This window comes from Plectropomus leopardus, chromosome 11 (assembly GCF_026936395.1).
Source record: "Plectropomus leopardus strain MGB_pleo_1.0 chromosome 11, ASM2693639v1, whole genome shotgun sequence".
NCBI lineage: Eukaryota > Metazoa > Chordata > Actinopteri > Perciformes > Serranidae > Plectropomus > Plectropomus leopardus.
In genome coordinates this window covers 28,476,237-28,502,576 of record NC_142186.1, presented here as the reverse complement: position 1 = coordinate 28,502,576, position 26,340 = coordinate 28,476,237, and the positions used below count along the sequence as shown (strand labels likewise).

General features: G+C 38.6%; 2 protein-coding genes across 2 annotated transcripts; one reads left to right on the top strand and one right to left on the bottom strand.

Annotated features, from left to right (window-relative positions):
- The first annotated feature begins 3,154 nt into the window (after positions 1-3,154).
- rundc3b (RUN domain containing 3b) lies at positions 3,155-20,318 on the top strand. The gene is made up of 11 exons (XM_042490350.2): positions 3,155-3,399; positions 9,986-10,101; positions 10,700-10,833; positions 11,340-11,425; positions 12,544-12,633; positions 12,902-12,982; positions 13,372-13,546; positions 14,101-14,258; positions 15,533-15,679; positions 16,057-16,178; positions 16,266-20,318. Exons 1-11 carry the CDS (start codon positions 3,305-3,307, stop codon positions 16,409-16,411), a joined length of 1,350 nt encoding a protein of 449 aa, XP_042346284.1. The 5' UTR covers positions 3,155-3,304; the 3' UTR covers positions 16,412-20,318.
- On the bottom strand, positions 20,240-26,286 carry slc25a40 (solute carrier family 25 member 40). The gene is made up of 10 exons (XM_042490902.2): positions 26,080-26,286; positions 24,751-24,852; positions 24,220-24,279; positions 23,749-23,855; positions 23,548-23,615; positions 23,073-23,197; positions 22,095-22,378; positions 21,878-21,959; positions 21,234-21,314; positions 20,240-21,146 (listed from the first exon to the last, which is right to left on the bottom strand). The coding sequence occupies exons 2-10, from the start codon at positions 24,842-24,844 to the stop codon at positions 21,013-21,015; spliced, it is 1,035 nt and encodes a 344-aa protein (XP_042346836.1). The 5' UTR covers positions 24,845-24,852; positions 26,080-26,286; the 3' UTR covers positions 20,240-21,012.
- Between the last annotated feature and the right edge of the window lie 54 nt (positions 26,287-26,340).

Below are 26,340 nucleotides of genomic sequence, written 5' to 3'. Positions count from 1 at the left end.
TAGTTTTATTTCAAATTTCTTTTAAAAAATAAATTCATATCTCATCACACAAGCCCACAGGATTGTTTTTATCTCTTTAAACTCCTAAATTAGCTTTTAATTTTTTTTGCACCAAATAAACAGAACAAGTCACAAGAGGTATTGAAATTAGACCATTTTAGATCAATATATTTATCTGCTGTTATTATACCCTTAATTCATGGCTGATTATTATTGTTACTATTAGTTTTACTTTTTTCCTGATGTTTATTTATTTATTTTTATCTATTTATTTCATCATTTTATTGCTTTTAATTTTTTTATTATGTATCGTTCTCACACATATGAATGTGAATTCAGGGCATTGCTGTAAAAGAGCTTAATGCTTGGTCAATTTTTCCTGAGAGAAAAAAGTTGATGATGAAGGGCTCTTATTCTGTGGTACTGATGTTTGAATCCCGTCTGTGAAATCCTGCACGTTTGCTCTGAAGTAAAAGCAAAGCCGAACTGAAGCACGTTTCCTAACCTTCAACAAGAAGTAATAAGTAACTCAGCAAAGGTCATCAGATTTACAACTGTATCATGTGTTTCTTTCAAAGAGTGTTTTTAAAACTGTCACCAGCATCATGGAAAATGTCACACCTGTGGTTTGTTGGATTCACGTCTCCTAAAGCGCACATTCTGCACAGGGGTTAACATGCTGTCAGCAGACTGATCACATGATCGCATCTGCTGCCGCTGTGGTTTAGTTTACACATAAGTCAGGACTCAAATACAGATAATTCTACATGCCAAACGGTAACATGTTATTGGTTCTATGCATCAAAACTATTTAGGGGTCCAAGGATCCCCAGGGGTCCTTGAGGGAAGTCCAGGGGGTCCCCAGAAAAATTGGGAATAGTTTATTTTCACTGTTTAATTCACTATAGAAGTGAACCCAGTGTGGGTAAGAGTCATTAGAGGGACTTTTCAGTTTCACTTCCTCCGTGTGTATCTCCTCAGCTGTAGTTGTCTTAACAACTATTCAGAAATCAGAAACTGTGATTTGTTACAGTCGCTCTGACGCAAGCATAGAGAATTCTAGAAGTAGAAACAAGAAATATGAAAATAAGAAAAAACATGAAATAAAATAAAATATGCAAAATGTTCACTATGTTCCAATTATTATAATATGCTGGGTGTTTGAAATGTATAAAAATATAGAAATATCGAATATAAAAATATGTGTCTTATGCTACATTACAATGCAAAAACTACTATGTAAAAGTTCAGAAATACAACAAAAATATGTGCATTATGCTGCAATGTACAACACAACATATACAAAAGTAAGATAAGAATAAGAAATATATACAATAGGCCTATGTGATATCTTCTATAGTGAAGGTTTTTACAGAGGGGTTAATTCATGTGTCATATATAGTTGGATTTATAATGCCTTATTTGCATATTTTAAAAAATAATTTCCAAAAACTTGTGATTCACAGGGGTAGTTTAAGAGATATTCTGTTAGTTAAATGTTTTATTGGACTGTCTTTCCCTAAATTAATCTAAATACTGTACTGGATATAATGAATCAAACACAACACACTATTTTAATTTGATTCAATTCAGTTTTATTTATAAAGCCCATCATCACAAATCACAATTTTCCTCAGAGGGCTTTACAACATACACGAGAAACGAAGTCTTTAAAAACTGGGTTAAGGCAGCTATAAGGGGACCACCAGTGCAAGACATTTACAGCTGGTCCCCCAATTCCAGCCCTCCTCCACCCTCTAGTGTTTGACACTCCCGGGGACATGATGTGGACATAATGTGCTGTTGTCTTTGGGGCCACTTGATGGCGGTCTTCTCCTTAAACATGACATAACTGAATCTAAAGGCAGATAAAAGACACAGTTATTAAAATATAAACAAAATGTTTAAACATCGAAACACAGGACATGGTCATCTCATACTTGTTATTACTGACAGCTCTTTAAAAACACACATGGACACTAGAAAACATAAATGACTAGAAAACATAAATGCAAGTCATACTGTTTTCTGATGCTGTTTCAGTTTGATTGTTTTTTTAAAAACAGGAGAAAAACGGATCCATATATTTCAAGTGTTATTGACTGACTCTTGAATATGGAGCTTAAAGAGGAAAATATCAGTTTAACAATATTTTCATTATTTTTGTCGGATGAATTAGCCATTTAACACTTGCAAAATAAAACAGACATGACATTCAAACAATATAATATTCTGTGTATGGATGATAAGTAGCCATTCACACCTTTACTTTAACCCTGAAGACTGTTTTTAGGCTCATCATCACCTCTTTTCATTCAGGATCCTCTCCACTGTCAGACTCGTACTACCGGTTGGACAAATCTGCCTTCAAAATAAAAGTAGTCCAAATGTAGTGCTTGTTAGAACTTTAAAATTTAGTAAAAGAATAACAGAATGACCTATGGCGAGAAACTTCCATGTAGATATGACGAGTGACACAACCTTACAGGCTTGAAATAGATAGGTATTTCTATGTTAAAGTAAAACCGTTATTTAAATGTGAAAATTAGCCTACAAGATATCCTGCTATGAGCATTTACTCAGTAATCTTTTTAACAATTACATTTGTTAACTGCCCCATTTTACTTTCTTGAAATCTTTAATAGCAATGTGTGTTATGTGCAATGAATGTGCAATAGCCTATTTTGATTGTGCAATTTAAATTATGTGCAATTTATTTATTTATTTATTTATTGGTACAGCTTATGATTGACATGTAAGGGCATTTATGGGCGCAGCATCTGAGTCCAAGATAAATTTTCCTATATCATATCGTATGGCATCATATCATATCGTACCGTACCGCACCGTACCTTCCCGTACTGTACCATACCTTATGGTATGATGTGGTATCCCATCAATATCAGACACACTGGACCTTTATGTGGCACTCTGACAGATCATATATTTTAAAAATTTAGTCCAATCTTTGACGGTTAATCTCATTTTTGGGAACAGACTTTAGTTTGTGTATGAGTATAACAAGAGGAATAGTTATTTATATATTTTTTATTTCGAATATTGGGTCAGAAGCAGAGGCCATAATCTAGGAGCTTTTACTCTGAAGGCTCCAGACGGAAGTCGTATTACAGGTGACTTGATCGGGCTTTGTGTCGCTGCTTCAGCCCCTCCTGCAGCTGAGCAGCGTGTGTTTCCTTCGGGGTGACGGAGACTGCCGGTCCTGCCCTGCAGCAGAGTGAGCGGAGCGGGACTCTACACCGCCTCCGCCCGCAGCCACGGACGGACGGACGGACACGGGCCGGGGATGGCGTCGCTCGGCGTGGGGCTGCATCTCATCCGCAAGCGGGGAGCGGGCAGGAGCGCCGCGGTGGAGAGGAAGAACCTGCTCACGGTGTGCAGGTGGGAAACCCTCCGCTGTTCTCTGATCTCACGATGAAACAGCGTCTGACGGCAGATTTGTTTATTAATCACTTCAGAGGCGTTTGTTTGAGGTTAGCTCGTGGAGCTGGATCCGTATTTAAAATTCTGACTTTAAATGAACATAGCAGAAAGTCATTATGTGTGCGCTTGAAGAGATGCATTAAATATTAAACGATTTTTCAATATCAGCTCGCTGACCTCAGGTAAATGCCTCTATCATGTGTGGTTTGTCTTTTTCATTCACTCACACACAAATACACCCACTACAAGCAGCCTACACACGCTCCCATTAAACATTCATGCAATCACATTTGACTTTTAATTACCCATAAAATCAATTCAGTGTAAAATAATCCCAGGATTTAATAGTGAAACTCAGGTCAGGAGTCCAAATTCTCCAATCACGAACCCCACACCCAATAAAAATGTAGGATTAGCAATCAAAATCAATTTGAAAAATAATGTTTTTAATGATTTTTTTTATGTTGCAGTGCAAATATGTAACAATACTTTAATGTGGAGTGACATCACTTTTCTTCACTTTTCAGCTTGCAAATTGGTGCAAAAAAAAAAACAAAACAAGAAATCTGTAAAACGTTGCAAGAAAATTACAGAAAAATAAACAATAAAAATACAAGAAAATACAAGTTGCATTTTTATTTTATTTTAATTGTAAATATAGTTTTATATTTTTAGGTCATTTAGGTCACATTTTTCTCTAATTTCTCGCAATTTTATGTGTCTTGCCAAGTTGGTTATTGCCTTTTTCCCCATGTTTTTTTTTTTTTTTTTTTAATCTAACTAATTTTCTCAGGTGTCAAGCGGTTAAATAGATTAGATATAGATATAGATAGATATAAGCAGAGCAAGCATAAACATTCATATCGCAGCCAGTGTTAACATTATTGTTTCCTTCAAGTTGCTGCTGGTTGCATTCATGAATGAAAGGTTTGATAATAAATATGGAGCGCGGCTGACAGATGAATGGATGGATGCTGAGGTGTGTGCACACATGTCGCCTGCCTGTTTTTTCCTCCTCTCTTTGTCAGCTGAAGTGAAAAGCGCTCTGAGTATTGATCTGTGGTCGTCCCCGAGCTGCTGGCACATGTCAGTTACTGACTGACGGTCCCTGTGGTGCGTTTCAGACACAAGAGCAGAAAAGGTCAGAGACAAGCGAAGTTATGGAGGCGTATTTTTTTTATTTTGGCACCCAGAAGGAGTAACAGCTCCAAACTGATAACACGCCACCTGCTCCAGCTGATGTCTGCTCCATTTGCAAAAGAACAAAAGTATTTTTTAGGTTTCAGGTGTTGTCGTGTGTGACTGTGCCTGGTGCGTCCGCCTCCATTAACGTCACTTTGAACAGATTGTAAAGGGAGGGAAATTAGACGCAGGTGCTGCTTGCTGACCACTCTGGTCCTGTTCCCGGCTCTTTCTGCCCCCGCACCAGCCATCGACTCGCTGATTGGCACAAGCGGAGGCGGGAGAGAAGATGACGGATTGGCAAAATTAATGAGCAGATTAAATATTGCTGGAGTTGAAGGAGGACAGAACAAAACAGAAGGAGAAAATGAACTTCTTGAATACATTTTCCTTCTTTTGTTTCCTGTTGCGTTGGTTTAAAGCTGGAGTAGGAAATCTGGAAAACGCCAAAACAAGCAGGATTTTAAAAAACATATATCTATCTACATCTCTTACTTATTCAGTCTCTCTTTCAAACTCGGTGCAGATGTATTTGTATCGGTGTTTTAGCTGCTTAGGAGGAGATGGATGGTAATTAGTGAGGGCACCTCATTGCATCTCGCTTGTTACAAAGCTGAAATTACTGCGTTCACCTCGGATGTTGTGTTCCCATCAATGCCGATCGGAGCCGGAGGCGATAAAAACCCGTGTCCACAGCAGAGTCATCCAGAGTATGGATGTTGATGTCTGCTGTTGTTTATGTTTTTATGCTCTCGGTGCAAAACAAATGCCCTAAGGGACAATAAAGGTTTCATTCATTTATTCATTTGACCCGGGTGTGACTGCTGATGGTACACATTCTCACTGTTTGCAGGTGTTAGTGGGTTTTTTAGTATGATTTCAGTCGGACTAACATGTTTACACATGTTTTGAATGTCCAGTTTTAGTCGGACTAATAATTAGATTTTTTTTCTAACTTCATGTAAATGTACAGATTGTGGAGTGTGTCCCTGGGATGAAGGCAGGCAGCAGCTTGGGAGACGGGCATTTGGTTAATGACTGTAGCAGCTTGAGTTCGGCCAGTTCCCAGCCTCTCAAATGTAAAAGATTTGACGATTTTCTTTGATATATATATTATGCATATACGATAATATCGGCACGTCATCAGTATTGGCAGATAATGACTTTAAAAGGAAATACTGTGATCAGCCAACATGCTGATTTCTGCTGATATCACACACCAATATTTTTTTTAACTGACAAAGAGAACATGTACAAAAAAGCAACCCTAAGTCAAAGTACAGTTAATAAATATTACATACATTAAAAAGCCTTGTATTTCATGCCTCCATCTGCTGGTGGACCATCACGATAAGAGTATGAATAATATAATCTTAATTCCACTACATAAGAGACTTGATGGTCACTAAAATTTGTTGGGGAAAAAGGATTTATCAATATCAGTCATCAGCCAAAATATAGTGCATCACTAATATAAATGATAGTAATTATCAGATCCTTGCGTATTTGACTGCTGTTTGGACAAAACAAACTATGTGAATGTCACATTTGGAATTGTCATTTTATAGTATTTTTCTGACATTTCATAAAAAAACATGATTATTCAGGCAGATTAAAGCGGATCCGAGCCCCATCAACATATTCTGTATAATCTGCATTGACTTGTTGCAGCTCATTATATTTAAACCACGATGTTAAACACTGACAGAAATGTTTGGCATGCAAATTGTGGATGTCTTATTCATCATTTTCTACACCTCCTTTGAAACTGTAGGATTATCACCAGAATTTCAGTTTCGCTTGTGTCTGAACAGTGCTTGTCTGCACAGCGTGAGTTCGCTGCTTGTTAGGTGATTTCAGCTGTAAGAAAAAGTGTAGATCGCTGCTGGAAGTGAGCGTGAGAGGAAAGCAGAGACTCTTTTGTAGCTGTCAACAAAACACACCCGCTACTGAAAATATTTGTTTTCAGAACTCAATTGTATTGAAAAAAGAGAAAGAACATGGAGTATTTTCCATGAAAAAATTGCTTAATGCCTTTAAATATCTTAAATGCATCTCTTTTTAATTATGCACGTATCTATGAATATGCAGATTAGTTCTCTGTTTCTATCTCCACCCACCTCGCAGCCGTTTTCACAGCCTTGACCTATTAATCAGGGAAAATACCCATGCTGACGTTTAGATGTGTCTCTATGGTTACCAACTGATTAGCCCAAATAGTTTATGTACATGGTCTCATACAGCTCAATTATAATGTCACAGACAGATTTAAGGATCAGCAGAAGGATTTATTCATAGTTTAGCTTTTAAAATTATGTTAAAATCACACATCTGCTATAAAATCCTGTTGTTGGTTCGTTTTCTTTCACGCCACAAACTGATTGCACCAGAGTTGACTTTCTAGTTAGCTAAATGGGCGCCCAAAAGCAGTTGGTAGAGCGGGCACTCCATGTGCAAAGGCTATGTCCTCGCTGCAGCGGCTGCAGGTTCGATTCCTGCATCGGCCCTTTGCTGCTTGTTTCCCCCTCTTTCTTTTTCCCTTTCATGCTTAAGCTGTCCTATCAAATAAAAGCAAAAAGCCAAAAAAAGAATATTTAAAAAAAATAGGAAAAACTACATTTATAGTTATCATAACTACATATTTAAAATTATGTTTCAGAATTATTATATTTTTTAAGCACCATACCCATCTTTGCCTATTTTTTTTTAAAACTAATTTTCAGGTAATTTTCTTGTACATTTTACAAATTTTGGGATAATTTCTGTGGTTGCTTTATAATTTATTTAATTTGTAATTCATTTATTTAAGAATAGACAGTGTATATTAAAAAAAATCTAAATGCACCCAAGTTAGCTGGGGAGCTAGTGTTCATTAATATTCTCCTTTTTTTAATTTTATTTTTTTTAAAGGAAATAAAGCCAATTTGCTTAGCTTTCAAAGGGTTAATGGAGATCAGAGGACAGATTCCATCATGTAATCATCATCATCAGCCATCATAAAACACAGCTTCAGTCAGCAGTAAAAAGGTTTTTATTAAGTACTGAGGGAAAGTTTTTATAGACTGAAGGCTGAAGAGAAGAGCTGCAGTGTTTTTTAGAGGCTGTGTGAAGTTATTTATCCAACCACACAATTTTCTGAATGAAATATGATTGATTAACATCTCTTTAGGAAAACAAATCCTCAGATGCTGTGTTTGTGGCCGTTCTGAGATGGCTCAGTGTTCGGGAGTTGTCACATCTCGTGTCCATCGTGTCACGTCGGGAACTTCTCTCATTCAGAAACACAAACATTGACGTGCAGAAAACGGATCATTCACCATGTTTTGAAGAAAGAAACATTGATTATTGTTGTTGGTCGCCTAGCAACAGGGTTTTCAAAACTTCAACCACCTCAGTGAGCGATACTGTGTGTGTGACTGACTTTTCATGTTGAAAACAACCTCAGATGTTACGTATGAATGCAGCGTTAAGTTGAATCAGCGGTGTGGGTGGACAGGTTTTGTGGAAGTTCTGGTCTCAGATTGTCTGACCCAAAAGGGACTTTATTCAGTCCCTACTTTTTGTTTTTTTTCCCTGATTTGGTTTCACTTACTAGCAACAGTCACATAGTCATTGTTGGTTAAGTGAACCATTTGTTCCTTTCTCTTTTTTTTTTTTTTACAATGTAGAAAGACAAAAACAATCAGATTTTCAGTTTTTAATTCAGCCCCCAAAGTGGACGTTTTTAGGGACCAGTCGCTGTTTTACCAGCAGCTTTTTCAGCCCCTAAATGTGGGTGTTTTAAAGACCTGTTACTGTTTTCCAGCAGCTTTTTTGTCCCCTGAGGTGGGTGCTTTTAGTGAACCATTGCTGTTTTTCTAGTAGTGACAGTGGTACGAAAATCCATGTTTTTTTAGCTAAGACAGCTGCTTTTCCATTGGGGAGTGAACATGATCTTTTTCTAACCAAAACCATGTTTTTTTGTGACTGAACCACATGTTAACCACAGCATTTTTTAAACATAAAGTTTCAGCATATACTTTCAATATATCCACTAAATAATAACATGCAAACAGGACATACCTGTGGTTTGCAGATATGTTTAATGCCAGCATGTTTTTGGGGTGATTGGGTTAAAACTTTGAACCCTCACTCATTAGTTGTTATCAACAGCAGAATATTTTACATGTGTTTTTTCTGTTACAGTTTATTTCAGTGTTTCACATTTTAAGTCAATTAAAACGTCATTAAAACCTGCACTTATTCAGGGATGTGAGCTGAGATACTTTTGCTTTCCTGCTCTTTCACAGGAAGCACTCGCTCTGTGGTCATCCTGCTGCTAAGCAACGAGATAGAGAGAGATGTAGTCAGATTATTTAGCTGACGTTAAGGGCTACACACACAATTTGGCAGAATTTGGACAACACACACACACACACACACACACACACACACACACACTACACACACTACACACACTACACACGATTGCAGCCTTGCCCATTAACTCTCCTTCCTGTCTAATTAGTTGAAACCAGATTAGACGGAGCTGGTCGGTGCACATGACTGTCACAGTGGGCAGCACATTATAACTGTTTTCATCAAAGGATGTTAATCAAAGCCTCATAAACCATCACAGAACAGTTGCAGCAACTTGTTTTCCTTTTTGAAATGCATACAGTTTTAATGCATACAACCGTTTTACCTCCAAGCCGTAACTTATCACCCCGTATCGCTAACACCAAACGCCTTGATCGGAGCTTTCTCCACTCTGCTGTAGCAACATGTCACAGCCTTTTCCCCTGCTGTCACCAGAGACATCAAGTAGTGTTCATGCTAGAGCGGCAACAATGAATTGGTTGGTTGTCAGCTGTTAACAGTGTGTAGGATTTAGGGGGACATGTTAGCAGAGTGGAGTGTAATATTAATAATATTAGTGTACCATCACCTGAAAATAAGGATTGTTTTGTTTTCGTTATCTTAGATCTGAGTCTTTTATATCTATGTAGAGAGTGGGACCGAGCATCTTATCATTGGATCCTCCTTCTCAGTGGATGCCTATAATGCTTCATGCTTTGGTGAAGCTGAACTTTAAGTTGTGATTCCCAGCCGATGCAGCGCGGGTCCATTTTGAACGGGCTGCAAATGACTCTTGAACGTGTCAAGTTTGTAAAAAGTGAATTTCCAGGACAGTGCTTTTATTTTGAAGTGCTGTTTATGTTTATTCTTGCAAATTGTTTTATTTCTTTGTGTTCAAAGCCAACGTGTTGTTTATATTTGTGTGGACTTTAATAACTAAGGAGAAATCTGGAGCCATTAGCTTCAAGCTTCAGGCTCAATAACTGATTTTAATACCAGTGTGTGCGTCTTCTGTTGTGTTCAGGTTTTCAGTGAAGACTCTGCTGGACCGCTCCTGTTTCGAGACAATAGACGACACGTCTCCAGAGTTCGTTAACTTTGTTTCCATCCTGGAGCACATCCTCAGTCATCGACTCAAAGGTAAAAACACGTAAGCGACCCCCTTCTTGTGCAGGGAATAAACCCCTAAACATACGCGTAGCCTAATAGTTAAACTTGCAGAATGCAATATTATTTGTGTTGCATTCTGAATTTACTCAATGCTCTGTAAGGGAGTGACAGGGAACATTGAAAGAGAAATAGAGGGATGATATGTAACAACGGTTCTCAGCCTTTGTGCAAAATATCAATGTGAAATTGCAGTGACTCATCGGTTTATTACACAAGTTTAGGTAATGTCAGGCATCACTTTTCCAGTTATTGAGATTGTTGTGAAGTAGGAGCCCTGGTGGAAAATACTCTCATTGTAAAACACAGTATATTGTTATTATTCTTTGACTATAGTGTAAATACTGGGCTGCTAAAGAGCGCTTTTTGAAGTCTCCACTCCCACAAAGTTGGACTCTTCACATTTTTTAGAGTTCAATAATTGCATAATTTATTTCACTTTAATGAAATTTATGCGTAAAAAAAACCACTGCAACTGTCATCCATTGCCATTTGTATAACAATACAGGAGAGCATTATAAATGCAGATTCAAGCTTTTTAAATCTCTGTTCCTGTCTCTTTTTCTCTCAGGTCAGACGACTTGGTTTGGTTATGAGAGTCCTCGGAGTTTCTGGGATTATGTAAAAGCCGCCTGCGGTAAAGTCCCTCATAATTGCATCCGGAGCATCGAGAGCATGGAGAACGTGCGATCATCGAGAGCTAAAGTGAGGATAAAAACTGTCTCTTGGGATCTGATTTAATTAGCTGAGGCAGCAGGACAGAAAATAACTTAAATCTCTGATTTTTTTTTTAAGTATGTTATTTAGCCAAAAAATCAATGATAGATGAAATACCAGTTTTTATATACACAAGACTACATCTGCTACTGTGAGTTCAAAATTTTCTGACCGGCAGCGCACACACAATGCACAATGAAAGGTTTGTTATTGCAGCATATTATCCCCTCAGAAAAGGAACAAAGGGAACAAAAAAAGAGTTAAGAACACTCATGCACATAAAACGTGACTCAGACTTACGCTGAGAGAACAAACAATAGGAGCTAATGTTCTACAGTCAGGCCGTAGGTGAGAACAAGACACACACACACACACACACACACACACACACACACACACACAGACATACATACATGCACACACACACACACACCAGGTCATGAACTCTTAACGCGTCACTAACGGCTCACTGTTACCTGTGTCTGTCTCTGCAGGGCAGGGCGTGGATCAGAGTGGTCCTGATGGAGAAAAGATTATCAGAATACATCTCATCTGCACTGAGAGACTTCAAAACCACCAGGTTATAATGTGCTGCTCATAAACTCTGCACACTGTTTGCCCTACACTGCAGTCATGACATTTTTATGCCTCTGCAGCGGCGTTAGCCGTGGCCCAAAGAGTTATGTTTTCGATTGTCCCTCCAGACGCCCGTCTGTCTCATTCTCATGAACGCAATATCTCAAGAGCATCTTAGGGGAATTTCTTTTGGCGCAAATATCCTCTTGGAGTCAATGATGAACTGATTTGATTTTAGGGGTCATAGGACAAAGGTCAAGGTCACTGTGACCTTGTCTATCTCATTCTTGTGAACGCAATATTTTTAAGAACACTTTGAGGGAATCGTTTAAAAGTTGGCACAAACTTAGACGAAAGAATGAACTGATTTTTTCTGCTGGTCTCAATATGACCTCATTAAACATGTGTTTGGCCATAATTCAAAACTCATATGCTCGAGGTGACCTGTAGCTCAGTTAGTCGAGCGGGCGCCCCCATGGACAGACGCTGTGTCTTCGCCGCAGTGGCCGCGGGTTCGATTCTGGCCTGTATGTCATCCCCTCTCTCTCCTCCTTTAACACTTAAGCTTTCCCATCTTCATTAAAGGCAGAAGCCAAAAAAAATCCCTAAGAAAACAAATCATTCCGAAATTTCACACAAATGTCTAATGATGAAATCATGACGTTTTATATCCACAAGGTCAAAGGTCAGCTTCACTGTGACGGCAGAATATTCTCAATAAAACACTTTTCTGGCCATTACTCAACATCATATCTCAGGAACAGAAGGGGAGACAGAATTGGTGACCCTCATCTCGGGTGTCCACCTTAAAACTGTGCTGGTTGTATAGACTTTCTTTGCTGCCGAGTAAAAGACGCGTGTGAAGCATCCATGTTTTCACAGACATGGACATAAACTCGAAACGCAGTTTGACTACTTAGCGGAGGGATACAACCACAAGACGGTTATTCCAGTGATCATATAAAAAGTATTTCGAAAGCATACTGCAGGATCATGTAGATTAATTCTCACGTGTCACAGCTGCATCTTTCTGCTCCAATTTTTATTCAAATCCCAGTCATCTCACGCAGTCTAGAGGAGCTGAATTAATGCCGATAACGTGCTCACATGTGTTGGCTGCAGGAGGTTTTACGAGGATGGAGCCATTATATTAGGAGAGGAGGCGGGGCTGTTAGCAGACACGCTCATCGGACTAAACACCATTGACTTCAGGTACTAACCACAGTCCGCTGTTTCTTATTGTGACTACTTTTGGTCTCCTGCTGCTCCGTCAGTGTGTAGTGTTTTTGGAGCACATTTTTGGCAAAGTTTTGACTGAAATAGAAATGGATCTCCAATTAAATGTTCTATAATATTTAGGACCTAGATGTGTGTTTGCATGAGTATTTGCCTGCTTTATTACACTTAGCATGTTACAGTTTAAGTTTGTGTAAATCTGGTAAAAGAAGAGACGGCGGTTTAATTTTTCCTCCTGTCTCAGCTTCTGTCTTAAAGGAGAGGGTCTGGACGGCAGCTGCCCCGCCGTGATCGACTACACGCCTTACCTGAAGTTCACTCAGAAGTATGTGAGCTCACACAGTTCATCATCAGTGTGCTGTACAGTCAAAGTCATTTTTATTCTGACTTAAATCGTTTTCTACATCAGATTTGCAACAAATCATGTAAACACATTTAAAGGGATAAATCAAACCAAAATAGAAATAAAGATATTTTTTCCTCTTACCTGAAGTGCTAATTTATGATCTAGACTAAAACAATCTAGACTGATAAAAAGCACCACAGGTAAAAGGAAAAATATGTAGTTTCGATTCAGTGTGAACTTTTCCTTTAACTATAAAAAGTGAGACTGATTCTTTGGTGGCCAAATGCTTTTTGTCAGAGGGATTTGGCCCTAAGACCTGCTGTTTGCCTGCTGGCTCATATGATACTCAGTGCTGGCTCCCTGTGCAGTGCAGACAGCATCAGCAGCGACGAGGAGGAGATGAGGACTCTGGGGAGCAGCGGCAGTGAGAGCAGCACCCCCGACAAAACGGCCACCGCTGCCTCCATCTTCACCGAGCAGAGCAACCTGGTCAGCAAGTGCAAACGCTTTGAGCAGAAGTACCGGATGGCGCTGGAGCAGAAGGTAGTCTGTGTGTGTGTGTTTGTGTGTAATTTTCTTTTTTTTAGGGATAAACAAATTGGATGGTAAGATTACTTTTGAACTGTAAAAGGTTACAGACTTTAACATTCCCTGTAGGTGTTTTATACCTGCATACAGTATGATTTATATTGTACTGTTATATTGTGCATTATATTAACCACTGGCACTTTATTCATATCCCGATTCTTTGGCTCCTGGTGCACTTGCCTTGTTGTATATTGTGAATGCTGCTGTGTGTGTTTTTGTGCGTGTATTTGTAGTCTTAACATGCTGCTCTTAACTTCTTTCCCCTAGTGGGGTTAATAAAGTTGTTTGAATGTTTTGTTAAGCTTGATGTTATGTCTTGAATATCAGTAATGTTGCTTCCCTCTGTGGTTTATTCAGGATCATGGAGCTGCTTGGTTTCTGGTTATTTATTTATTTTTTTTGAGTCCAAAAACAAACTTCTCATACAACATTAAAGATGACAAACCGAGTGTGTGTGCGTGCGTGTGTGTGTGTGTGCGTATGTGTGCGTGTGTGTGTGTTTGTCTCAGGGTTACCTGGAGGAGCTGGTGCGTCTACGAGAAGCCCAGCTGTCAGAGGCCGTGTCTCATAACAAAGCTCTTCAGCAGACCCTTGCAGACACACACCTCTCCCACACACTGGAGAAGGAACAGCTGGAGTACATCGTCCTGGAGCTGCAGGACCAACTGTGAGTTCAACCTGCTTCTGTGTTTGTGTGTGTGTGTGTATTTGTCCGTCAGTGCATGTGAGGTCGCTGATGAGGAGGTGGAGGACTTTTCAGCAGAATCCAGCTGTGAGTTTGACATTCAGGACTCTGCAGGAAGTCTGCAGGTTGGAGGTGGTTTGCTATTTGTGTTTTGTTTAATCAATAGTTGCTTTCAGCGGACGGGAAAAGCTGCGTCCGCGTTTGTGTCTTTAAATTAATGTTCTAATTAGTGAAAAACCTTTTCTGTGTTTGATTAGTTTCAGCTGCAAAGTCTGTCAGGAGGATTTGTGTGTCAGAATTTCTGGAAATTAAACTGCAGTGTGATGACTCAGTGACTGCGGTCAGAGAAATGACACTGAATCAGAGAGAATTTAAAGTTGGAGTCTGCAGTTAAAACTTCAATCAGAGGTAACGGGAGATAACACAACAAATCAGTGTTGGGTTTGATTTTTAAAGAAAAAGTGACAGACGTGGTTGTAAATGTTATCTGATGGAGGTTGCATTGAGTTATGTTGTGAAACATTCAAGCTCTATTCAGTAAAAATAAGCATCAGGTGAAGGTAATGAATAACATTCTCATGATGTCTTCAATGCAATCTTGTAAAATTTTGCTTTTGGCGAGAAACATTTGTTGACATTTTCACAGCAATATAAAACAGATATTAGAGAGGGATTTGTGGTGAATTATGTATTATATATTGTGATGTATTATGTATGTTTGATGAGAGAATTAATAACTTTAACAACAGAACATTTATTTTTTAGACTGTAAATTTCTTTGTTTCCCTGGCACAAAGGAAAAATAAATAAAAACAAAAAACAACAATATAGAAACATCGGTATCGGCCAAATTGTTATTTTAAACATTGGTATCAGTATATAATATCGTTGGTCTTTTTTTAAACTTTTTGACTGAGTGTGTAGTTTTTGCAAAATCTTACCATTGTTTACTCGCTTCATGTATTTAAGAAGAATAAATAGGTAGATAAACAGAAAAAAGGTTAGCAGTAACTGCCACTCAAAGCTTTTTATGTTCTCTTATATTAAGTGATTACATTTGTGCAGGTCAAGTTGACCTGGACTTTCTGACAGCTGCGTTCAGCGATCCGACCAGAACCCGGAACAAACCAGCGCTGCCGGAGCTTGACAGTCCAGATTATGTTCAAAAGTGCATCGATCGACTTCTTCCTCTTTTTAGTTCAAGAGTTTATTCAGTCAATAAATTGTCTCCAACTCTGGACGGTTGTTGTCCTTAGGACGGTGCTGAAGAACAATGATTTGCGCTCCAGACAAGAGCTGACAGCCCATCTGACCAATCAGTGGCCGTCTCCCGTCGTCTTGGATGCCAACGCCGTTGCCTTGGACACGCTGCTGTACAGGAAGAGCACGGGACAGTGGGAAGAGTATGTGTCTGCGTTTACGTCCTCCAGCTTCTAACTAATCATTATTTTTATTATTGATGAATCTCAGTTATTTATAGTGAATTATTTAACTGTTTTGAAAACATACTGAACAACTTTACAGCCATGGAGTAGAGATTGTTTATCTATATCAATAAACTGACAATTTGTTGAAAAATAAAGAGCCTTGATGAAGCAATTTCACAGTCCAGAGATGAGACTGTTTTTGTCTGACACAATTAAAAAAAAAGTGTATTTGATTTATGATGATAAAACTTATTAGGTAAATTGAGTGTTTTGTGAATCTGGGACATGCAAATATCTTTTAAAGTTACATAGTTGTGTACGATTGTCACTGATCTCCAGTCGTCTCTTTGCAGGAAGAGTTTCCAAAGTCTGGAGCAGCTGTCTGCGGACATGAGCCTCTCCCAGACGTCTCTTGAACCGGCACACACACTGAGTCTGGAGGGAAGGCCGAGCGGCACACACTGGCCGCACCAAGGTATGTCTCCCTCTGCAAGCAAGCGCAGATGTCCAGGAGGGTCTCCACTCTGACGTGAGAATTTATCGAGTGTGTCTTGTCTCTCAGGTAAAGAGGAAACGCCGTCTCTGAGGGGTCTGTGCGGCTCCCTGACTTCAGTCGCAAGCTACAAGTCTCTGGCCAGCCTGAAGTCCAGCGAGTGTTTGGCAAGTCCTGCAACAGAGATCAGCAGTCCAGGATTCACTCCTTCATAGGGAACGGAGAGCTAAAAATAAAACAGATCACCACCGGGGCCAGACAATCCAGGAACTCTCTACATGTAGGTGATTCTGATCTTGTTTACACCTGATATTAACATGCGTCTTTGGGTGATCTGATCACTTGTGGACAGCACTAAAAACAAGCGTAACATTTTGATCTGATTATTCAAACCACTTACAGAAGAAGTCTGGGATGCATTTGACCAAACAGCTTTTGTAGTGTAAACATGAGTGCATCCTGATCCCTGACAAGACCCTCTTACATGGCCTGTTCAAATCAGGAATTTGGTGATGTTGTGCCGCCTTGCAGTTCTTTTTAAGAGGTACGAACACTGAATGGAGGGACGGGGTTAGTAGTAGTGGCGAATCAGTGTGTAAATGGACAGCCGTCATGACGGACCCATTGACCCGACAAATATGATGCTCTGACAATGTGTTATTACAGATTTGCGCAAAAATTAAGCAATGTTTTCGAAATGTCGATGAAACATAATTGCGAGATGACTGTTTACACTGAGTGATGTTATGCGATAACATTTGAAGAAGCATGGCGATGGATGTTCAAAACATTAGCAGGTTTATTGATATTGCAGCCACTGCACTAGCCGCCATTATTTCATATCCAAGGTGACGTAGGCGTGTTACGTGATTGATAATGGAAAGGCAAGCCCCTTATATGTGAGAGTGGCCACATATGAGAGATTTTTGGGAGGTGATAGTCCGTTATTTCAAAGAGGAGTTGTTGATTTAAAACTTCCGGATGATCCGCATAACTTTCGATGAGCTATGTGATGCAATAACTCCTCTTGTGGCGCCTGCTGCATCATGCCCGAGGGAACCAGATCCTTTATCATGTAACCTATAAAAGCCTAAAAAAAGTGTTTCCATTGCAGTTTTGCAAAATATGGCTTCTTTTTAATCGTGCGAGGTTAAAAACCTTTTATGCGATAAATGGGACCTTTTTTCTAAATTTGACGTCTTTCCATCAGGTGTATTTTATATTGGCAGTTTCAATGTGTGCAATTTGAGGTTACTGGAATCCGGCCTTGTGAGACAGACGGCTAGGAGATTTTAAAAGTAACTAGCAGCAGTTAGTAGCTAACTCATAGACGATAAACAAAGGCCGTAAATGCCCGAAAATTTGGAAAACAGTGAGGTCACATTACCCCATTGTCACTGTTTATAAAGTGCTGTTGTGGCATATATGTCACACTACAGGCCAATAATATTGTTTTATGTCCTGCCTGTCATGCCTATATTGCTTCCGGGATGCCAGCATGCTGTCTAAAATCAAACACTGGGGCAGCATGATGCCGTTGCTGTTCTATTCTGTGCAAAAATGCAAAGATGGTGTAAAGACGGGACTTTGTAGCAGTTTTATAGTGGGATCTTTGTGTAAACACAAAGTGTTGAACAGTGTTGTGTGACCGTCCATCAGTTTGCCCTGTTGAAGGAGATTTGTTGAATTCTGCCAACAGCGATATCTCCAGCTGTATCGACACAACCACTGACGTGACTGATCAGCAAGCTAACGAGAGTGTAGATGCCTTTAGACTTTATAGAGTATGTGACGTAGGCACGAACTAAATCTGAACACAAGCGGCCAGCTGACGATTAGGGACAGAAGCAGGTGTTGATGGGGACGTGTCTTCGCTGTCCACTTGTTTTGGATCACTAAACACGTTAATACCGGGTGTAAACAGGCTCTCTGATCTGTAGACATTTACGTTCTGTGTGTGGAGCTTTAACAGATGGAAGCCAGGTTTGCGAGTTGTGAATCTGGTGTAGCATGATCTTTGAATTGTGTTAACCCTTTGAAACCTGGATTGACATCACTTTTCTTGTGCTGCCTTCTGACATCTTCACAAGTACTTAAACTACTTAAACCACGAGCAAATATTGGTTTGCTTTCTTTTGAAAACATGCGAAAAGAGGCTATGAGTGCCTTCCCAAAATTGCATGAAATCAGTAGATTTGGAAATCTATTTAAAAAAAAAAGGAACATATGTCCATAAACTCAATGTATAATTATATGTTTAAAGTTTTTTTTCCTAAATGATTATTATTATTTTAAAGATCTTTTTAGGTAATTTCCTTGTTTTCTGTTGATTTTACTCAATGTTCTTTGTTGTTTTTTCTAATTTTCAGGGGATATTCTTACACTTTCAAAGGGTTAATACTCAAAAGAGCAGCTCCATCAGACTGAATAACGTCCGATAAATGTACAATTCAGCTGAAACGACCACTGACTCTCTCCTGCTGTTACTTCATTCATAGAGAGGTAAAGTCCTTCACTTCTAGGGCCTCATTTAAAAAAATAGTCATGGTAGTCGGCAAGAGACAAATAATTTTTTGATCCTGTTTGAATTGTGCCATGATTTACACATATGAAGTTTGTCCATTTAAAAGATAGATACATAGAAAGTTGCAGTGTGTCGTAGTTTGTTTGTTAGCATCATTAAGTTTAGTACTCAGTGATTTCTTGTCTTGCAAAATTTATATCACAGACACCGACAAGGGCGTTTGTTCTTCAAAATTGAGGGAAAATATCATGAAAGAGTTGAAAATCACTATAAATCTGGCAATGTCGAGAGCGGCAGCTATGCTTCTTGAGTGCATCCCGGAACGAAAAACACAGGCACTGAAGCTTCAGCGAAAAAAAAAGTTTATGATGTCACTTGCACGATTTTTGGGGGTGTAATCTTTCTAAATATGTATTTTCACAATTTTATATTTCCAACAGTTTTCTTGACTTACTAAATTATCGTTTAAATTGACAAACATCACATTGGCACTATTTAAATGGGATCAAGAAATGATTTGTTTCCCGCTATTTAATACTGCACATATATTTTTTCCCAAAATAAGGTCCAAGTGTGGTTGATGGTTGAAGAAGAGGGACTTTACCTCTCAATATGCGTTTAAATTCTTTGTTTTGTTGATGTTTTTATCTGTGGGACATAGTTTTTTTTCCTTTATGGGAAATAAATCAAAAGATTAGAAAGCAAGAACTGAAAGGTTTCCCAGGAAATAATAGCATGCTGAAAATACTAATTGTAGATCAAAGTTTTGAGAAAACACGAAATATTGAAAGCCAGTCGGTGTTTAGTCTCTTGTCACTATGAATCATTTGGAAAGGTCTTTTAATCTCGTCTGTGCTAATTCTGCTGCCACTGATTTTTTTATTTTAATCTAGTGGTCTCTTTGATTTATGATGAATGTACTGCCACGTTTGTCACATTATGTCAAATGCCGAAAATATTTTTGCACTTTTCTCTCTTTTTGTTTATCAGTGTTCAATGTTGTGTATGATGCAGTGTCACATGGTTTTGTTCTCAGGTAATGATCCCTACAATTAATAATTACCGTTCACTACTTTAAGGTTAAGGGACAGTTAGAGCTATTTATCTATCTAGATTGTTTAGGTGCGAGTTGCTGATTTTTGGAGATATTGGCTGCAGAGATTTCTGCACCTAAAAAATCCAGATTGATACACAGCACTACAGGTAAGAGAAAAAAATGTTTTTGATTTTGGGGTTTCCCTTTAAGCATTACTATACACAGATTATTATTCCTTAATTATTCAATGCAGTATTTTAATGGCTAGTCACACAAATAGATTGCACCTAAAACTTTGAATAATGATCTGTGTTTGGACCTGGTAAATAATATCTTGCAACAGATATTTTTGAGATTGAGTGTATTTGCAGAATATCGTTATATAGTGTAAATTTTTTTTAAAAATTGGTGACTAGCCGTGTACCTCAACACTGAACACATGACTTTGCCTTTAGCTCGTTCCAGCAATCATTTGCACAGACATGCAGCAGATGTTTTATTGGATTTGTTTGCTTTTTTATCCTTCATTTTAAATAAACTCCACTAACTCAAACAGTGAGAATTTGACAGTGACTTTTGAGTTTGTTGTCGACAGTGAACAGATGTGATGAAGCTTGTACAAAGTCAGTGAATGACAGGAATTTCCAAAGACTAATAGGTAAGTATATTTAACATTTCAGACATTACATTTTCAAAAAGTTCACGTTCTCTTCCCCACTTGAATGGCTTTGAAATGGCACAATTTGGGCTTTTGTCTCTCTGTCACGTGTTTTCACAGGTTATAGGACTGGAGAGAAAGTGCAAAACATAAAGGTTGTTTCTCAGCGTCGGGGGAGGAAATGCTGACTCTGACTGACACACAGAGGAATAACAAAGATTAATCTCTCATTCTCTCATTTCTAATGTAAGAACTTCAGTGCGCATTATCACATATCACATATTAGAAAAACTGTGGCTGCCATCTGCTGGCTGTTCAATGCATCATAAGTGATTTGAATGCTGAGAAAACAAAATATAACTTCTTATGCACATAGGATTTGTAAAAGTGAACATAAAATCAAAAAATATTCATTTATAAATACTAATATGGAATTTAATAGGAATCTTGTAGTGCAGAAATGGGTCAAGCAGTTCATTTTTTCTACTTCCATTTCTGCTTGTGTTTTTAATTTGGCAAAACAAGCCTTTTCTCCCCTGCTTTAGTATCACAGTATTTGTAGTGCTGTTTGGTTTGGAGGGAAATGACTAGAAAACTATCAGGTGTTGCTGGTCTGCAGTGGCCCGACTATCCTCTCCTGGTTGTGTTTGCGGAAAAAAGCTTTCCCAAACTCGTAAGTGCTGATCATGATGGCGCAGGCCGGGGCCACTTTGATGACCCTTGGGAGGAAACCTGGCAGAGAGACAACAGATAAGGGGAGAGATCACATGCCATGTATACTGATATAATGATTCACAGGATGTGACAAAATGTATCTACCTGCAAACAGTCCAGTGAAACCGTGCTGCGCCACAATCCTGCTCATCACAGTGAAGGTGGAGGACGAGACCTGATACGACACTGATGAGACAAAGACATCGAATGACCGATTCACTCCATCCAAAAACTGAACACAACAGATGTAGTTTTGATAATGCACAAAAGCTTTCTCTGCCTGGACATTCCCAAATTATCCATTCATCAACACCACCTGTCATGTTCCAAATGTGTTTAACTGAACTGGTTTAAAGCTGTGGTGAGCAGTTTGATTGAGTAGTCGTAGTAAGCAGTTATGACAGTTTATTAAACTAACTACAGCTTTACTGTAGAAAAAAAACACAGTTTCATGCTGTCTGACAGTATATATATGTATATAAATATGTGTATATGTGTCAGCTAGTGGAAGCTCCTGATTGAGGCTATTAAATGTTTACACTGAGTGACTTTGGAAAGTTTGGTATCTACTGAACAAGAAAACTGTGGCAATGTCTGGCTGCAAAATCTCTACAATCTTTCCTTCTGAAACGGCACAACCTCGGGTGAAACACACAGCTGGTTGGAAATCCACTGATGTACGTTTGTAATCTTTTTTTTTGCAATCATTTCCTAGTTATTATAGAAATGAAGAATAATGTCATAATTACAATTCCTTGCTTGTAGCTCTCCCAGCTCCACCTGCCTTCTCGTTTTGACGACATCAAAAGGTAACGTTACAATGGCCGCAAACTGAAAGTAATGGAAATATGTGTTAATAACTGGATCACAGTTAACTTATGCATTTTTTTGTAAAGTTCTGTTTCTACAGGTTGAAAAGCTGAATGCGGAGCAGTTTCAGAGGAGACAAGAGGCAGATGAACTTACAGAGCCAGACAACGCTCCAGATATGAAGGTAATAGCAAACGTAGGTTCTCTCAGGTTGTTCCATTCACACAGCAGGCTCTTGCCCCTCTCATAGTTGTACCAGTACATGGCAGAGAAGGGCACGTCTCGGAAGAGTGTGGGCCCCAAACCTCGCCACAGAGACAGCCAGCCCTCTGTCTGCACTGCAGAGCGGATGATGGTTGTCAGCTCCCTGTACGACTGTTTCCGAGACTGCATCTTTGTACGGATCAGCTCCAGAGGGCTGATCACTGACGCTGAACCCACTGACACACACAGAGAAAACAGAGACGCAAAAATTAAAAATTCATACCACCCAAGAGAAAAAAACTATCAAAAAACACCATTTAACGATTAAATTTTGAGCATTTTAATTAAAAAAGGTGGTGGATCTCTTTATGAATTATTATTAATTTGAAGTCACCTTCATCAACTGTGCTTTTTTTAAACTCTGTTTTTAATAACTGCTCGCAGAATGTTATTAAAAACAGAGTCGAGCCAAGTCAGGGTCAAAACGTGTTCAAAATTAAATCTAGTGTACAATAAAATTACAGACACTCAGGGCTGTAGGGCAGGAAGTATGGGTGGTTGCCCTTCACGATTAATCTAGAAATTAAACCACCAGCATTATTAAAACACTGCAATAAATTAATCATGCTGAAAGGAACTCTAATGAATCAAAAGATTCATTTTCACCAAATAGATTCAGACAACTTTATTGATCCCACCAGGGGGCAATTTGTATAAACAGCTTGCTGTGCACACATGCTATATCATACAGTAACATATGGACACATTAATAGATTAGTGATAAAAAAAATATGCCAAGAAGAACAAGAAGTTCTGTGGAATAAAGAAATCTATAAATAGAGAAAAGCTAAGTTTAATCATCAAAAAAAGTGGCCGCCCTGTGTAACAGCGCTGGCATCAGTTCTGTTGGCGTGATAGCAGCTGGCTCACCTCTAGCGATAGCTCCTGCTAGAAGAGGAGCCTCCTGAGCGCGGTTTCCCATCCGGGCCCTCAGCGCTGCACACAGCTGGTCGTAGCACGTGAAGTAGATCACTGTCGCTGGGACTGCCATGACTCTGGAGATAACACATACAGAAAACATCCATACATCATGCTGCCATCAAGATTATTCCAAGCAGGGAAAGTGTCAACCACAAATACAACACCAACAAATTAATGAACATTTATTAAAGAAAATTCCAGTAAGACATCACTTAACATAAATCTTTGGTAATCAGCCCTTGAGAAAACCTGAGGTGGTTTGCCACTAATTGGTGTATCTTCAAAGGAAAGCACCCTTAATGAGTGCATCAGCTACGGGCTAAACGACTGTCGACCAACCACATTTGCTCAATAACTCACACTAAGAGGAGTGCAGGCAGGATGAAGTGCAACAGGGGAATAAAACAGAAGACTTCACACTCACAGGGTTGGAGGTAGACCGCTCCATAATGATTTTATTCCTTCATTGCGGACTATCTTGACGAAAGCATCCTGCAGAGACGCAGAGTGTCAGCGTTTGGCAGTCAGGACAAACAAGCTAGAGCACATGTCTGACAAACTCTAAACCTTTATATTTTATTTCAGGAGAGAGTGAATTGTGACATGTTATTGGTGAAATGGTTACCAGTGTGCCATTGAAGTGACCAGGGGCTTTGTACCAGGCCTTGGAGTTGCCGTTTTCACACACACATAAGTGATCCATGAGTCCGTTGCAGTAGACAAAGCATTTCCCTAAAGGGTTATTGCAAAAAAAAAACCCAAACAAACCAAAAGAAACTGTTAACATTTTCCTTAATGGGATATTGGTAAAATGAACAATTAATCTTTGTTTAAAACAAAACAAACCCAACAAAAATCCAACAACTTTGCTTTTACAAAACAAAACCAAATGCGTTTTTTCCTAAATCAAAGCTCACAGCGACATATTACATTTGCTATGACAGCACTGCAAAGCCTATCCATAAATTAATTAAATTTAACATTTTTTATTTAATTCTTAACAACGGATTAATCTATCATTGATTAATCATTATCATCCCTAATGTTTGCTGTACTGAACATAATATTAAGACAACAGAGCTGATATTCTTTTTACCTTTGGGGAAGGGATTCTTCTGCGCTTGCAGTCTGATCTTCACAACATCCAAAGGTGTAACTAAAACATAAAAAATAAAAGGAGAATTCAACATATAAGCGTCCATGTGTTAAACTGGGTGCATTGCAGACATGTTGCCAAATGTGATGTCTTTGTGTGCAAACTGTAGATCTGAATCTTTCACCATATCCATGTTCACTTACTGTTTATCTTCTGGGTTAGATTTTCCAAAAACAGTTTACAAATGCAGTAATCTTTTGTTTGTTTGTTTCCTCTCAGGTCTAAGATTTTGGAGCTGCTAATCAGCATTTGAACACATCTCTTAGACTATATAATTCCTTTTGACAACCAGCTTCATTAACGCCACAAAAATAACCGAGATTTGGGTTTCAAGTGTTTTTAAGTAGACTGAAAACAATTGATGTGTTATTAGAAACTGTAACAGTAATGTTGCATTACACGAGCCAAAACAAGTAAAAAAACAACAGTTCTTCAAAGGAGATAACACATGGCAGATGATTAGTCTCTCACCAAATAAAGATGTGAGGATGGCTCCGGAGCAGGACGCTGCCATCTGCTGGACTGGAGTGATGCCATTAGAGGCTGAAGGACTTTGACCACTCATACTGTCTACTAAAAGAACAAATATACAGTTTGACATTAAACACAATTTAGTCTGTTTGTTACTTATCATGAACTTCTTTTGCTAAAGAGCTATTTTACATTCATATGAAAATGTTGACTTAGTTAGTCAGTGGTGGAATAAATATTCAGATCTTCCATTCAAAAGTAGCAATACCACAGTGGAAGAATACTCTAACATGTAAAAGTATTAGCATAAAGTTTTCTAGTCATTACATAAAATACTATATGAATTATTATTATTGCTGCATTAAAGGTCTGTTCTTTATTTATTCAAGAAATGGGGTGGCTAGGAAGTAACATTTTTTGTTGTTGTTGTTGTCTGACCCTTCCTGAAGCTTCAAATATATTCCCTTGAGCCTTTTTGAGTGACTGGGGAAATGTGTTACTAAATTTTAAAAATGTATCCTTTGATGTTTGATAGTTTAACATTGAAGACAAAATTTCTCACTCTTGTTCTGTCTGCTGGTTTGTTAGTGCAAACATTTTATTTTCTGCAACACTTTAAATGAGATGCAGATAATATCGGTATTTTAAAATCAGATTTTGTTTTGTTCATACAGTTAGTCTGGATATGATCAATGGTATAATTTTGGTAATTTTTAAGAAAACGTGTGCCTCAAAAAATACAGCCATTTATAGCTGTCTTCCAAAAATAAAAAAACAACAATAAAAACAAAACAAAACCCCAAAACAACTATAAGTCACTCCCCAGTGCTCAAAAATGTATTTGACATGCCTTCCCCTTTTGGCACCACCTCCTCCCTTCTCATAAGTAACGAACAGTCCCTAATCCCTAATGTGTCATCACATCACATATCGTAGCTATTCAAGGTAGAGCTAATTTTAATTAATTTCTTAATCTATAATAATACATTATAATGCACTGGTTAATTATATTTAGTATCAATAATAAGAACCTGAATGTATCTTAAATTGTTGGATAAATGAATGAAGTAAAAAGTGCGGTGTTAACCTCTCAGAGGTAAGACAGTATAACTACAAGGAAGCATAAAACTGTAATACTCAAATAAAGTAGAAGTATGTCAGAATTGTTCTTAGGTACAGTACTTGAGTAAATGTACTTAGTTACCTTCCACCACTGTGATTATTCTGTTATTACAATATAACTCCAGGTGTTGTAACATTACATACTCGTGGATGTTATATGTCCATCGGCTAACCCGAGTTAGCTGTTTACTTTAGCTGACTTCTTACCTGCTAAAGCGGCTCGGCATCAACAAAGTCTTCCGTGAACACACACATATCCCCCTCGGGTTTTGTAGTTTCTCGGCAGTTACTACTATTGTCCTACAGGCTCTAACATAAGCGGACAGCTTCAACACGTGTGTATGTTCAGGGGATGTAACCTTAGCTAGCTTAGTTTACACAACAACTACATGATGACATTTCCTACGTAATATGAATTTCAGCAGAGCACATTCGTGACATTTTCAAAAATGACGTTACATTAAATGC